The sequence below is a fragment of the Eriocheir sinensis genome, chromosome 16, assembly GCF_024679095.1.
Source record: "Eriocheir sinensis breed Jianghai 21 chromosome 16, ASM2467909v1, whole genome shotgun sequence".
Classification (NCBI taxonomy): domain Eukaryota; kingdom Metazoa; phylum Arthropoda; class Malacostraca; order Decapoda; family Varunidae; genus Eriocheir; species Eriocheir sinensis.
This window is the reverse complement of record NC_066524.1, coordinates 6688688-6704172: the sequence shown is the minus strand read 5'-3', so window position 1 is coordinate 6704172 and position 15485 is coordinate 6688688. Positions and strand designations below refer to the sequence as shown.

Below are 15485 nucleotides of genomic sequence, written 5' to 3'. Positions count from 1 at the left end.
CTGCCTCTCTTTTGTGGCACATTGTTTTCATCACCTGACCTTGTGTTTGAAGTTTTGTCCTTGGTGGGGTTAAGACTCAATGCTTTATTCTTCTTGGATGGCCTGCCTCTTCGTTTCGGTTCTTTGTTTTCATCACCTGACCTTGTGTTTGAAGTTTTGTCCTTGGTGGGGTTAAGACTCAATGCTTTATTCTTCTTGGATGGCCTGCCTCTCCGTTTCGGTTCTTTGTTTTCATCACCTGACCTTGTGTTTGAAGTTTTGTCCTTGGTGGGGTTCACACTCAATGTTTTATTCTTCTTGGATGGTCTGCCTCTCCGTTTCGGTTCTTTGTTTTCATCACCTGACCTTATGTTTGAAGTTTTGTCCTTGGTGGGGTTAAGACTCAATGCTTTATTCTTCTTGGATGGTCTGCCTCTCCGTTTGGGTTCATTCCTTGGGTTGTTTTGATTCAGATTTTCTTGACTCTCTGCCGTCACTTTTGCTTTGGGCTGTCTACCTCTCTTCCTTGATGTATCACCCTCATCGCTCACCTTCTGCACTGACTTTTGTTTGGGCGATCTACATCTTTTCTTTGATATATTACCCTCATCATTCACCTCCAGCACTGACTTTCTTTTGGAAGGTCTACCTCTTCTTCTTGGTAAGTTGCTCACATCTGAAAGCCTGTCCTGCACAGAAAGCTGCCTCAAATCAGCAGTTTTGTTTTGGGAAAGGCTTACTTCATCCACAGGTGCTTTTGCTTTCTTTCGAGACTTGTTTTCGTCAGATAACCCCACTGTGTTTGTAATAAGATTATCAGAAAGCTTTCTCTTTTTATGCAATCTGCTGGGTAAATTCACCCTGGCATGGTAATGAGAGCCATCCCATGTGGGGTCATCCTCATCAACCTCATTATCCTCTATCTCCTCACATATAAAGTCATCACTTAACCCAAGCTGTTGTTTCCTCCTCTGCAGTGATTCCTCTACTTCTCTAACAAGATCATCCTCATCACAACATGAATCTTGCCTCAATGAGATCGCTGGGGAGACAGTGCTGGTTTTTATGGTTGCACCTGTCCTGGAAAGGTTCTTCTGGGGTCTAAGTGAGTTGAACTTGGTTTGTTTTTGATGTTGTGTGGAGACTGGTAGGGACATTCATCTAGTGGAGGAGGAAGTCCGTGTGCCAGGGAAATGTACCGCTCAATAACCTGGTTGAATGCTGTTTTATTCCTGTTGAGGATATCACGGTGTAGTGCCTCTGTCTGAAACTGAAATTGTAATAGAATTAGAGAATATATATGCCAGTCAGTTTTTAACATGAGTCTACATACAGCAATATATTGAAGGTAATGATAAAGTTCTCATATCCATTTCTTTCTCATCCTCTTCCATATTCAGTCCATGCCAAAGTTATCAATAAGGCAAAATTCTAAAATTTTCAGCATGTTACATTTACTGAGCATCAAACCATTTGTGCTGACTAGTTTATATATATATATATATATATATATATATATATACGGATATATATATATATATATATATATATATATATATATATATATATATATATATATATATATATATATATATATATATATATATATATATATATATATATATATATATATATATATATATATATATATCGAATATATATATATATAAAATCATATATATATATAAAAAAAAGAATACAGTAAACTCTTTAAGTCACTTCTATACTCCAGATATTGATACGGTGTTAATGAGTTTTCAGTAGTGTCACGACAGAGTCAGACGGATGCATACAAAGCAAATGAGACCAAAAGTGCTCAGTGATATGTTTTCCCAAAAGACAAACACTTTTCATTGGTCAATCAGTGAGTAGTAGCCACACCACAGCAGTCAAATTCCTGAAGGAATTTTTTTGAAGAATGAACATAGAATATAATGCTCTTTGAGACCCAGAAAGTTGGTGTTGTATAAAGAAATATTTATTTTCTTGTTATTTCACATTAAATAAAACTGAAATGACATAAGGCAAGGGAAAGAAGGAAGATGCTGCATTTTCTAAGACATTTCGCATCTTTTGATCCTAGGGCAGCGTTGTCCAATTATTTTGTAGCTGTGACTTTAATCTGGAGCAGTGCTGTTTTTTTGTATGCTGGTGAATTTCTTGCATCATCTCTTAACATAATCATCATGTGCAGGAAATATACATTTTACAATATTATAGTTGACATCAATCTAAAACAAGGAGAAAATTAGATTTGGCTCAGAACTCATATACATGCAAACTGTAAACATAACTCTTGCCACACAACATCTGCCGCTGGATGTAGGTATACAAAGGATTAAGCACAGGTGATCTGTATTCTGTAGTCATCCTCTAGGAACAAATCGTCAAATTCCTCCATCTTCCTACTTCCAATAGTGTGCAATCTGTACTGGAATCTGAAGTGATGTACATGACAGTTTTTCCCGGCTGTGGTGCCTGTCGTCAGGCAGATGGGCTGTAATTCATTTTCAGCACTAATGCTGTGTTGTATGCTTACGTTTGACTTGTCAGTGACATTACTGAAATGTTTTTAAATCAGACTATTTCAGGAGTCCAGACACATATCCATAAATCAGACCAAAATCCCTCACAAAGCCATGTCAGAGAATAATCTAGTTCCAGTAAATTACCATGCAGAGAACCACCAACATGCCAGCATCTCTCCCCCATGGACACCACCCCAAGCACCACCACCAGGACCACATTCTCAAGAAGACCCACCCTACAGGACCTTAATGACTCAAGGCTAGAGGCTGCAGAACGCTTAGCCTCAGACCTTACTATTATTTCCGATTGGGGCAAGAGGAACCTGGTGTCCTTCAATGCCTCAAAAACACAGTTTCTCCACCTATCCACTCGACACAATCTTTCAAACAACTATCCCCTATTCTTTGACAACACTCAGCTATCACCTTCCTCCATTAAAACATCCTCGGTCTATCCTTAACTCAATATCTCAACTGGAAACTTCATATCTCATCAATTACTAAATCAGCTTCCTCTAGGCTGGGCGTTCTGTACCGTCTCCGCCAGTTCTTCTCCCCTGCACAGTTGCTATCCATTTACAGGGCCTTGTCTGCCTCGTATGGAATATGCATCTCATGTGGGGGTCTCCTCTACAGCTCTTCTGGACAGAGGAGGCTAAACTCTCATCTCATCAGCTCTCCTCCTCATACTGATAGTCTTCACCTCTTAAATTCCGCCGCAATGTTGCCTCTTTCTATCTTCTATCGATATTTCCACTGACTGCTCTTCTGAACTTGCTAACTGCATGCCTCCCCCCCTCCAGCCTGCACTCACTTTCTACTCATGCTCATCCCTATGCTGTCCAAACCCCCTTATGCAAGTTAACCAGCATCTTCACTCTTTCATCCCTCATGCTGGTAAACTCTGGAACAATCTTCCTTCATCTGTATTTCCTCCTGCCTACAACTTGAACTCTTTCAAGAGGAGGGTATCAGGACATCTCCTCCTGAGTCTGACCTTGCTTTGGACACCTCTTTTCTTTCTTTCTTTCTTAGGAGCAGGAGTAGCGGGCTTTTTTGTTATTGTTTTCTTTTGTGTGTGCCTTGAGGCTGCCTCCTTTGTTGTAAAAAAAAACCTGTAAGGGGCGCATGCACTACTGGGTATTTTGACGAATATATTTAAAATCGGACTAGTACATGTTTTCGCTCAGCGTGGCGGAAACCCTAAATTACCATGGTGAGGTTTGTTTTTACGTGGGTAAAACCCCTCCCCATTTTCTTGTTATTTCACATTAAAAAAAAACAGAAAATGACATAAGGCAAGGGAAAGAAGGGAAGATGCTGCATTTTCTAAAGACATTTGGCATCTTTTTGATCCTAGGCAGCGTTGTCCAACTATTTTGTAGCTGTGACTTTAATCCCGGAGCAGTGCTGTTTTTTTGTATGCTGGTGAATTTCTTGCATCATCTCTTAACATAATCATCATGTGCAGGTGAGGAAATATATATTTTTACAATATTATAGTTGACATCAATCTAAAACAAGGAGAAAATTAGAGTTGACTCAGAACTCATATACATATGCAACTAAAAACAAAACTAACTCACAGAACACAGCATCTGCCCTGCTGTGGGGGGCATATACAAAGGATTAAGCACAGATGATCTGTATTCTGTAGTCATCCTCTAGGAACAAATCGTCAAATTCCTCCATCTTCCTACTTCCAATAGTGTGCAATTTGTACTGGAATCTGAAGTGATGTACATGACAGTTTTTCCCGGGCGGTGGTAACTGTCGTCAGGCAGAAGGGCTGTAATTCGTTTTCAGCACTAATGCTGTGTTATATGCTCCGTTTGACTTGTCAGTGACATTACTGAAATGTTTTTAAATCAGACTATTTCAGGGGTCCAGACACATATCCATAAATCAGACCAAAATCCCTCACAAAGCCATGTTAGAGAATAATCTAGTTCTAGTAAATTACCATGCAGAGAACCACCAACATGCCAGCATCTCTCCCCCATGGACACCACCTCAAGCACCACCACCAGGACCACATTCTCAAGAAGACCCACCCTACAGGAACTTAATGACTCAAGGCTGGAGGCTGCAGAACGCTTAGCCTCAGACCTTACTATTATTTCCGATTGGGGCAAGAGGAACCTGGTGTCCTTCAATGCCTCAAAAACACAGTTTCTCCACCTATCCACGTGACACAATCTTCCAAACATCTATCCCCTATTCTTTGACAACACCCAGCTATCACCTTCCTCAACACTAAACATCCTCGGTCTATCCTTAACTCAAAATCTCAACTGGAAACTTCATATCTCATCTCTTACTAAATCAGCTTCCTCGAGGCTGGGCGTTCTGTACCGTCTCCACCAGTTCTTCTCCCCCGCACAGTTGCTGTCCATATACAGGGGCCCTGTCCGCCCTCGTATGGAATATGCATCTCATGTGTGGGGGGGGCTCCACTCATACAGCTCTTCTGGACAGAGTGGAGGCTAAGGCTCTTCATCTCATCAGCTCTCCTCCTCATACTGATAGTCTTCTACCTCTTAAATTCCGCCGCAATGTTGCCTCTTTCTATCTTCTATCGATATTTCCACGCTGACTGCTCTTCTGAACTTGCTAACTGCATGCCTCCCCCCCTCCCACAGCCCTGCTGCACACGCATTTCTACTCATGCTCATCCCTATACTGTCCAAACCCCTTATGCAAGAGTTAACCAGCATCTTCACTCTTTCATCCCTCATGCTGGTAAACTCTGGAACAATCTTCCTTCATCTGTATTTCCTCCTGCCTACAACTTGAACTCTTTCAAGAGGAGGGTATCAGGACATCTCTCCTCCTGAGTCTGACCTTGCTTTTGGACACCTCTTTTCTTTCTTTCTTAGGAGCAGTGAGTAGCGGGCTTTTTTTTGTTATTGTTTTCTTTTTTGTGTGTGCCCTTGAGCTGCCTCCTTTGTTGTAAAAAAAAAAAAAAAAAAAAAAAAAAAACTAACAACTCCACCTTAAAGGAGGTGACTACGGGGTATTTTTGAAGAATACATTTAAAATCGGACGAGTACATGTTTTTCGCTCAGCGTGGCCGGGAAACCCTAAATTACCATGTGGTGAGGTTTGTTTTCGTAAAATTAAACCCTCCCTGGGGGGCTTTTTATAATATAGTCGGACATGCGCGTCATAAGACGCTCATGTCAACATATGCAGTATCATTCGTATATACGTAAAAATTGCATTAGAATATTTTATTTCTTCGTAAATTTTGTCATCTGTCATCCTCTCTTCTTCGTGCGGAGAGGCAGGGGAGGAAGAGAGGTGCCACCGCGCCAGTGCCAAGCGAGACACAGACGGGAAGAGTATATCGTACTTTTCTCTCCTCTCCAGCCAAAAAAACGTCCTTACAAATGATGTACAAGCACAAGGCAAACAGAAAAAGTCACCAACATCAAGAGGTCTTATGGAGCGGCCAAACCTCAGATAACAAGCAAGAGAGTAGCGTAGAAGCAAGGCACTCCCGCGGCACTCACGCTACGCGGGAGTGCCGCGGGCCCAGATGCCTGATCATTCTCCAGCAAGTCAACAAGATATACACAATAATATGTGAAAATTTCATGCCAATCAAATAAATGCAAATGGCAGGACAGGAATGAAATGTAAAAAAATCTTTAGGAGCCAATATCTCGAAAATTAGTGTAGTGCGGCAACTATGCCTGATGAACAAGCCTCCCATAACCCACTTAGCCAGGGGGGTACCTCTTTGGCCGACTAGGTAAGGAGTGGCTCTCCCGTCACGCTGGTCGCGGGTTCAATCCCAGGCAGCCGGCGAAATACCCTAATCTTGATTAATTTCTCGTGTGTTTCGATACACGCAGAGGACGTGTGGGACCGAGAGAGTAATAGAAAAAAGAGAATAGAAAATCTCGTCATTAAATTAGTTTTTTAAACTTAAAATAATTTCACAAAATCAGTAAAAAGTCTGATTGACTTTTGTTAGGGATCTGTTGAAACTACAACTAAAGGGCAATTTTTAGTTGGAAATAGATTTTCAATAATGTCAAAAGAAAATGGGACACAGAGAGGAGAAAATAATAATTGACAAAAGATTGTAATTTTTTTTCTTCGAAGACAAAACAAAAAATCAAAAAGTTACTTCCAACAAAATGTAGATAGGTAAACAAAGTTTCTATGGTATTTTCTTCAAACCGATTAACTGAAAATTAAAGCCTGTGGAACAAAAAAGCGAAAAATACGCTTTATTCGAGTCTCTCCTAAACTTCACCCAAATTTGATGAAATTCACAAAATAAAATACCTTTACAGTAACAAATAACATACTAAGATTTCAAAGCTATTGGACGTACCATATGCGCAGCAGGACCCCCCGTAGTCACCCCCCTTTACCTATCAGATACTATCCTGCTGTTATAAAAATAGTAACCAATCTCCATTTACTTATTAAAACCTCAAAAACAACTGACTTGCAATGGAAATTGTGATCAGAGTGTGATCCCAGACGGTGTCACAATATTCTATGTGTGGCCGAACGAGTGATTTGTATGCAAGAATTCTGATGTTTGTGTTACACCTGCTAAGGTTCCTACGCAGGAACCCCACGGCTCTGTGAGCTTTGGCCCTGATGCTGCTTGTGGTAATATATGTTCAATGTAGTTTTACATTTATGCTCTCATGTACGTTGTGTTTCTCTGCTTGCATTTACCAGCTTATTATGTTGCTATTTGTGTGTCTTCGCGCATATTATTGCTTGTGGCTGTCCCTGTGTTGTCTGGCACTTACTTTGATGTATTTGTTTGTTATTGTGCATGTAAAGTAGTGCGTGTTGTAATAGTGGCTGTTTCTATTGTTTCAGGAGGTGACTCCAGTTGTTTGTGTGCAATAAAACCTATGTCAGGTTTTTCATCTTTTACAACAATTTATTGCACACAAAAATTTGAGAGGCCATGGAACGGTTTCTACGTCCAGAGCGCTTCGAGGCTGACCCGGATTCTGCCACCGCTGCTAAGGAGTGGACGCACTGGCTGAGGACATTCAACAACTTCTACCAAGCAGTACAGACGACATCTCCCAGTGCAGACAAACTAATCCTACTCACCAACTACGTTGCTCCTCGAGTGTACGACTACATAGCAGACTGTGACACTTATGATAAGGCTGAGAAAGCGCTGACATCCCTGTATGTAAAACCTAGAAATGAGGTGTTTGCTAGGCATGTCCTGGCCACACGTAGGCAGGGGTCGGGTGAGTCTCTAGACCAGTTTCTCCAAGCTCTGAAGCTCCTAGCAAAGACTGTCAGTTCAAAGCAGTGTCGGCAGAGCAGGCGTGTGATAACTATGTTAGAGATGCATTCATCAACGGACTTTCTTCTGGTGCCATTCGTCAAAGACTACTCGAAAATATAACTCTTAACTTGCAAACTGCTTATGAACAGGCATGCACTTTAGAGATGGCTCAGAAACATTCTGCTTCTTATACTACTGTTGAGCCAATTACTGCTGCTGTACCTCAGCCAGAAAGTCAGTCAGGTGATTCAGAGTGTTTAGAAAGTAGTGATAAAACTGCTCATCTTGCCGCCACTACTGGCGCCAATCAGTGTTTTTTCTGTGGTTTGAAACGGCACCTCGGTTCAAATGTCCTGCTAGGGAAGCTTTATGTCTAAAGTGTAAGAAACAAGGACATTATGCAAAAGTGTGTAGGTCAGGGAAACCGGTAGGGGATACCTCTGCTGGTAAAACTAAATATTCGGCAGCAACACTGGCTACTGTGTCTGGGGCTGCGCCTAGTAGTCTTAGTAAATCTTTGAGTTGTTTGAAAGTTAATGGTCTCCCTGTTAATGCACTTATTGATACAGGAAGCTCGGAAAATTTTGTGAGTCAGAAGATTGCTAAAGAAAACAACCTAATCATACTTCCTGACGACGGGCACGTCTCCATGGCTGATGCGTCTCTCGTCCAAAATCTTAGGTCATTGTTGTGTGGATGTGGAGCTGCAAGGACAAATTTATCCTAGTGTAAAACTCAAAGTGCTGCCAGCCCTGTGTAGTGATGTAATTTTGGGGCATGAATTCTTGAAGAATCATTCTGCTCTAGAAATGGCTTTTGAGGAGCACGCCCACCACTCAAGATATGTGGGCTGGCTGCAGTGAAGTTGGTTGCGACCTCACTATTAAGCAATCTGACAGCAGACTGCAGACCCATTGCTGCAAAGTCGAGACATTACTCTCAGGCTGATAAGGAATTTGTCAAAACTGAAATTGGTAGAATGCTACAAGAAGGAATAATAAGACCCAGCCAGTCTCCATGGAGGGCCCAGGTGCTAATCACTGCAGGGCACAATCACAGGAAGAGAATGGTGATTGATTATTCACAAACTATAAACAGGTTTACTGAGCTGGATGCTTACCCTTTGCCTCGGATCGATGAAACAGTGAACAATGTCTCAAGATTTAAAGTGTTTAGCACCTTGGACCTGAAGAGCGCCTACCACCAAGTGCCAATAAGAGAAGACGAAAAGTTGTACACTGCTTTTGAGGCGAGTGGAAAGCTGTATGAGTTCAATCGAATCCCATTTGGTGTGAAGAACGGAGTGGCCGCTTTCCAACGAGTTGTGGATCAGATCCTTGCAAAAGAAAAGGTGGAAGGGGCATTTGCTTATGTGGACAATGTGACTGTATGTGGAGAGACGGAAGAGGAGCATGACAAAAACCTAAATCATTTCTTGAAAGTGGCGAAGGATTACAACCTCACCTTTAATCATGACAAGTGTGATTTCAGGACACAGTCTATAAACCTTCTGGGATACTCTATAAAGGACGGAGAGATCAGACCTGATCCAGAACGACTGCAGCCTCTCTTGAGTCTACCCCTTCCCAAGGATACTGCCTCTCTTCGGAGAATGTTGGGGTTGCTTGCTCATTACTCACGATGGATACCCAACTTCTCTGAGAAAGTCCGGCCTCTTTCACACTCCACGAGATTCCCATTGTCTTTTGAAGCTTCTCTGACTTTTGAGAAATTGAAGAATGAAATTGCGAAGTCCGTGGTGCAAGCCATTGATCCTACATCCCCTTTCACAGTCGAAACAGATGCCTCAGACCATGCCATTGCCGCTACTCTCACTCAGAATGGACGTCCTGTAGCGTTCTTCTCGCACTCTCTGACAGTGAACAAAGGCATTCTTCAGTAGAGAAAGAAGCTTATGCCATAGTTGAGGCCCTCAGAAAGTGGAAGCATTACCTAATTGGTCATCACTTTAAGCTGATTACTGACCAGCGAAGTGTAACATTCATGTTCGACACAAGATCTTCAAGCAAAATCAAGAACGACAAGATAGCCAGGTGGCGCATTGAACTGTCATGCTACCACTACGATATAGTGTATCGTCCAGGTACGGAAAATATTCCTGCAGATGCTCTCTCGCGTGTCTGTGGTGCTGTAGCTACAGACAAACTCAAACAACTGCATGAAAGTCTATGTCATCCTGGAGTGTCAAGGATGGTGCATTTCATCCGAGTTCGGAACCTGGCTTATTCTGTTGAGGATGTAAAGAAGGTTACTGCTTCTTGTCCAGTCTGCTCTACTGTCAAACCTCAGTTCTATAAGCCTGATGATGGCCATCTGGTGAAAGCTACTCAGCCATACGAGAGATTGAACTTGGATTTTAAGGGGCCCCTTCCGTCACAGTCGAAAAACAGATACTTGCTCACAGTCATTGACGAATTCTCACGGTTCCCTTTTGCGTTCCCTTGTTCAGACATGACTGCTGGTGCTATCATCGGGTGCTTGGTACAACTGTTTGCACTATTCGGAATGCCAGCATACGTACACTCAGACAGGGGAGCCTCTTTCATGTCAGAAGAGCTGAAGAAATTCTTACTAGAGAAAGGAGTGGCTACCAGTCGCACTACGCCCTACAACCCAAGGGGCAATGGTCAGGTGGAGAGGTACAATGGAATCATATGGAAAACCATTCGGTTAGCTCTCAGAACAAGGAATCTTGATGTCTCGCAATGGGAAGTTGTCCTCCCAGATGCACTTCACTCTATCCGTTCCCTGCTATGTACGTCAACTAATTGTACACCACACGAGCGTTTCCTAAAGCATCCTCGGAAGTCCACGTCAGGTCGTACGTTGCCTACCTGGCTCATCACCAAAGGTCCCGCTCTATTAAGACGACAAGTACAGCACAGCAAGAATGACCCTCTAGTAGATGAAGTAGAAATAGTAGAAGCTAATCCTGAATATGCCCATGTCAAGTTTCCTGATGGTAGAGAGTCCACTGTGTCTTTGAGGCATCTTGCACCTTTAAGTGGTGATGATAGTAGCAGCGTGGAGGCCACCAGACCTTCACTGCCGCAATCTCTAGAGTCTCTAGGTATATCAGAGTCTGAGGTGCGCCGTCCAGATGCTAGAGCAAACTCGGAACCTGCTCTTCAAGAAGTCACTCATGACGTTACACCCGGGGAAAGTGCTGTTCAAGAGCATCCTGCTGCATCTGGTCAAGGCACTACACCTGTACCACTCCGGAGGTCCGAAAGGACCCGGCGGGCACCTAAGTATTTTGATGATTATGCTGCTTGAATTTCATAGGTGGGGAGAATGTGGTAATATATGTTCAATGTAGTTTTACATTTATGCTCTCATGTACGTTGTGTTTCTCTGCTTGCATTTACCAGCTTATTATGTTGCTATTTGTGTGTCTTCGCGCATATTATTGCTTGTGGCTGTCCCTGTGTTGTCTGGCACTTACTTTGATGTATTTGTTTGTTATTGTGCATGTAAAGTAGTGCGTGTTGTAATAGTGGCTGTTTCTATTGTTTCAGGAGGTGACTCCAGTTGTTTGTGTGCAATAAAACCTATGTCAGGTTTTTCATCTTTTACAACACTGCTCACGTGTGTGTTCCATCGCATGTCTGCTGAGATATGTACTCCCAAGTATTTGTGTGAAGAGACAGTGTTTAGGTTTGTGTCATGAAGTTTGTTAATGAGGGAACAGGTTTGTTAGTACTTATGAAACAGATGTGATAGCATTTGTCTGGTCTAAACGTCATCTGCCACTTGGCTTCCCAGTCTTCAAGTGCAGCCAAATCGTCCTGGAGTCGAAGACAGTCATCCCTATCTAAAATGGGTCGATAAACTAAACTGTCACCTGCAAAAAGTCTAGTAGAAGAGGTAAGTGATAGTGGGAGATCATTAATGTAAGAAAGGAAAAGAAGGGGGCCCAAGACAGTGACTTGAGGTATCCCAGAAGTTACAGGAATAGATGAGGATTGACTACCATCAAGAACAACTCTTTGCTTGTGGGTAGTCAAAAACGTGGTAATCCAGTTAGAAAGTTGTCCTCGTATGCCATAGTATTCTAATTTAGCTAAAAGTCTTTGGTAGGAAACTTTGTCGTAGGCTTTGGCAAAGTCAAGTATTAAGGCATCAACTTGTTTAATTTTGGGGTTGTTAAGGGACTGCAAAATGTCGTGTGTGGTCACAAGTAATTGAGTCTCGCACGAACGTTTGGGCTGAAAGCCGTGCTGACTGTCAGTCAGTATATTTTGCCCATCAAAGTGGGCCATTATATGTCTATGAATTACACATTCTAAAATTTTGCAGGGAACTGAGGTTAGTGAAATAGGTCTATAATTAGCAGGGAGGGTTCTGTCTCCGGATTAAAAAATTGGTGACACATTTGCCAAAAGCCAGTTCTGAGGGAGTTCTCCGGTTTGTAATGTCTGCGAAAATATAACCTGCAGGATAGGTGCAAGAATGCAAGCATTAGCTTTTAGTATACTGTAGGGTATATTGTTTGGTCCAGTCGCTTTGTCAGTGTCAACCTCAGATAATAGTTTCTCAATTCCTCATCATCATCATTTCATCGACGCCTGCTCCTAGGAGCTCCCACCAGGGGATGGCCACGGCAGAAGAGTTTCCAACTTTCTCTATCCAGACACTCCCTCCTTGCCTGCTCAAAGTTTCTCAAGGATCTTTCACCCTTTTTCCTGACATACTCTTGCACTCTATCTCTCCATTTCACTGGAGGTCGTCCTCTAGCATTCCCTCCCTCTATCTCACTCACATACACCCTTCTGGTCATCTTACTCTCCTCCATTAGCTCCATGTGGCCAAACCACTTCAAAGTCTGTCGCTTCACTTCTTCCACCACTCCACACTTCTTCCCTTCAACCCCGTGACACATTCCAAAACGCTCGCACACACTTTCATTACTCATTCCATCCATTCTACTCACCCCACAAGCACTCCTCAAATAACTCATTTCCACTGCCTGCACTCTAGACATCTGACTTTCATTCCAGCCCCACGTTTCACTTGCATATGTGAGGGTTGGTACTATTATTGTATTTCTCAAATCCCTCTTTACCTCCATGCTCACACTTCTACCGGTCATGATTCGTCCCGAAGACCCTACCACCCTTCTTCCTTGCCCTTTCTCTTATCTTTCCCTTCATATCATCATGCATACACCTAACTGATCCAAGGTACTTAAGGCCGCTTTCACAGTCCTTTTGTTTGTGTTGATCATTACCAATGGCGACAATTGCTGCTATAGAATTTCCACGTGAAACTGGCCAGTGGGGTAGTGGCGGCTGCAGGGTTAGCCTAGCCCCGCACCTTACCACACACTCTCAACACCTCTCGCTTCCTCTGTAGCCGCCACTACCCCATCGGCCAGTTTCACGTGGAAAACTATAGTATCGATCAGCGCCACTGGTAATGATCAAAACAAACAAAACGACTGTGAAAGCGGCCCTTAAACTCATTGATCTCCTCCATTTCTTCACCATTCAAAATTATTTTGCATTCTTTTTCACATTCAATTCCCACTCTATATGGGCATACAATATCGACAACCTCACTTCTACTTCACTCACAAACCATCACTTTACTCCTGAAGGTGTAGAGTCAACAAAATTATTGGCCGAGAGAGGTAGAGAAAGGCTACAGGTGGCTCTTTTCCGTCTATGATCCTTGTCTTCAACCACCTATTCCCTCCCTTCCCCTACACGCCGCCACGCCCACAGCCTACCACCACTATATCCTCCAGCCCTGTGTCTCCTGAAGGTGTGTAGTAATGAAACATACTGGCCGAGAGAGGTAGAGAAAGGCTGTGGCTCTTTTCCATCTCTTACTCGTCTTCAATCACCTATTCCCTCCTCTCCCCTACATGACCACAGCCTACCACCACCATATCCTCCAGCCCTATGTCTCCTGAAGGTAGGTAGTCAACGAAATATATGGGGCGAAAGAGAGGTAGAGAAAGGGAAAGATGAGGACGAAGACATAGGGCACGGCTCTTTACCTTCTATTCCTTGTCCATCACCACTCATTTTCTCCTTTCCCCTACACGTCTACACACCCACAGCCTACCACCATCAGCCCTGTGTCTCCTGAAGGTGTGTAGGCAGCAAAATAAACTAGATAAGCGGTAACTCACCAGGTCGGGAAGCTGCATTTTGAACGGACGCTGTTTGTTGGCACTTGATTCGCGGGAGTTTGAGGAATTGAAGGAGCGTGGCGATAGGAGGGGCTTGCTGCTCCGAAGAACCCGCATATTTTTCTGTGATAAATAAAGGTTTTCCAACATTATTATCTTATAAACATCATCAAAGAAGACATAAAACAGAGGAAATAAATAAGATACAGTATAAGGAGAGGGAGATATATTCACATAAAAATCATATAAATACATTGACAATCGTAACAAAGTATTAATATACTGTAATATAAATTGTTTCTCTCTCATCATCATTCCATCGACGGCAGAAGTTTCCAACTTTCTCTATCCAGACACTCCCTCCTTGCCTTCTCAAAGTTTCTCCCTAACGTACTCCTGCACCCTATCCCTCCATTTCACTGGAGATCGTCCTCTAGCATTCCCTCCCTCTATCTCACTCACATACACCTTTCTGGTCATCTTAGTTTCCTCCATTCGCTCCATGTGGCCAAACCACTTTAAAGTCTGTCACTTCACTTCTTCCACCACTCCACACTTCTTCCCTTCACCCCTGTGACACATTCCAAAATGCTCGTACACACTTTCATTACTTATTCCATCCATTCTCCTCACACCACAAACACTCCTCAAATAACTCATTTCCACTGCCTGCACTCTAGACATCTTGAGTTTCATTCCAGGCCCACATTTCACTTGCATATGTGAGGGTTGGTACTATCATTGTATTTCTCAAATCCCTTTTTACCTCCATGCTCACACTTCTACCAGCCATGATTCATCCCAAAGACTCTACCACGTACCCTTCTTCCTTGCAATGCCCTTTCTCTTATCTTCCCCTTCGTACCACCATGCTCACACCTAACTGATCCAAGGTACAGTCAGCTTCATTAAAACCTCGGCCACCTCAGCAGACTCTGCCTCGCAAATCTCCTTGAAGGCGACACCTGCCAACTCCTACGCGATGACAGCTGTCATCTTGCTGTGATTGGCTAGATCCCCTAAGAGCTCTGCCTATGTGACCTGCCATGCCCTATCCTACCCCTTCTCTCTCTCTCTCTCTCTCTCTCTCTCTCTCTCTCTCTCTCTCTCTCTTTAAGGCACATCCACACCAGGAATCTTTGAATGACAACAATGTATCCCAGACGTTTCCCAAGTGTTTCAGGAAGCAGTTGAGAAACAACTTGGATACATTCAGGAAATAATCTAGAAACATTGAAAGAGAATGTATGTGTAATTTACCACAGACTGATCAAGTGTTGGACTCGTAATCGCCAGCAGATACCTTCCTGACATGAGCAAGTGCACTTTAGCATCTGTCATGAATTCCTTATTTCAAGAAATAGCCCGTGGAAAATTCCATGGAAGTCCCCACCATTTTATTTAGAGAGTGGGAAATAAGTCCTTAGAAGGCGGGAAATTTCTACCTACCTACCCAGACCCAGGACAGGCGGGAGCAGGAGCTTATTCAAATACTTATTGCCTATTGCTGCCAATACTGAAATATTCATGGGAT

General features: G+C 43.0%; 1 protein-coding gene across 3 annotated transcripts in view; it reads right to left on the bottom strand.

The window, feature by feature from the left end:
- Nucleotides 1-40: 40 nt before the first annotated feature.
- The window catches only part of LOC126999221 (uncharacterized), an 88301-nt gene continuing 72856 nt past the window's right edge, over nucleotides 41-15485 (bottom strand). For all 3 annotated transcript variants that reach the window (XM_050861551.1, XM_050861553.1, XM_050861552.1), the window contains 2 exons: nucleotides 13952-14074; nucleotides 41-1249 (listed from right to left, as the gene is read on the bottom strand). In XM_050861551.1, the coding sequence (XP_050717508.1) occupies nucleotides 1043-1249; nucleotides 13952-14074 (330 nt within the window). In that variant the 3' untranslated portion in view covers nucleotides 41-1042. The remainder of the gene's footprint in view (nucleotides 1250-13951; nucleotides 14075-15485) is intronic.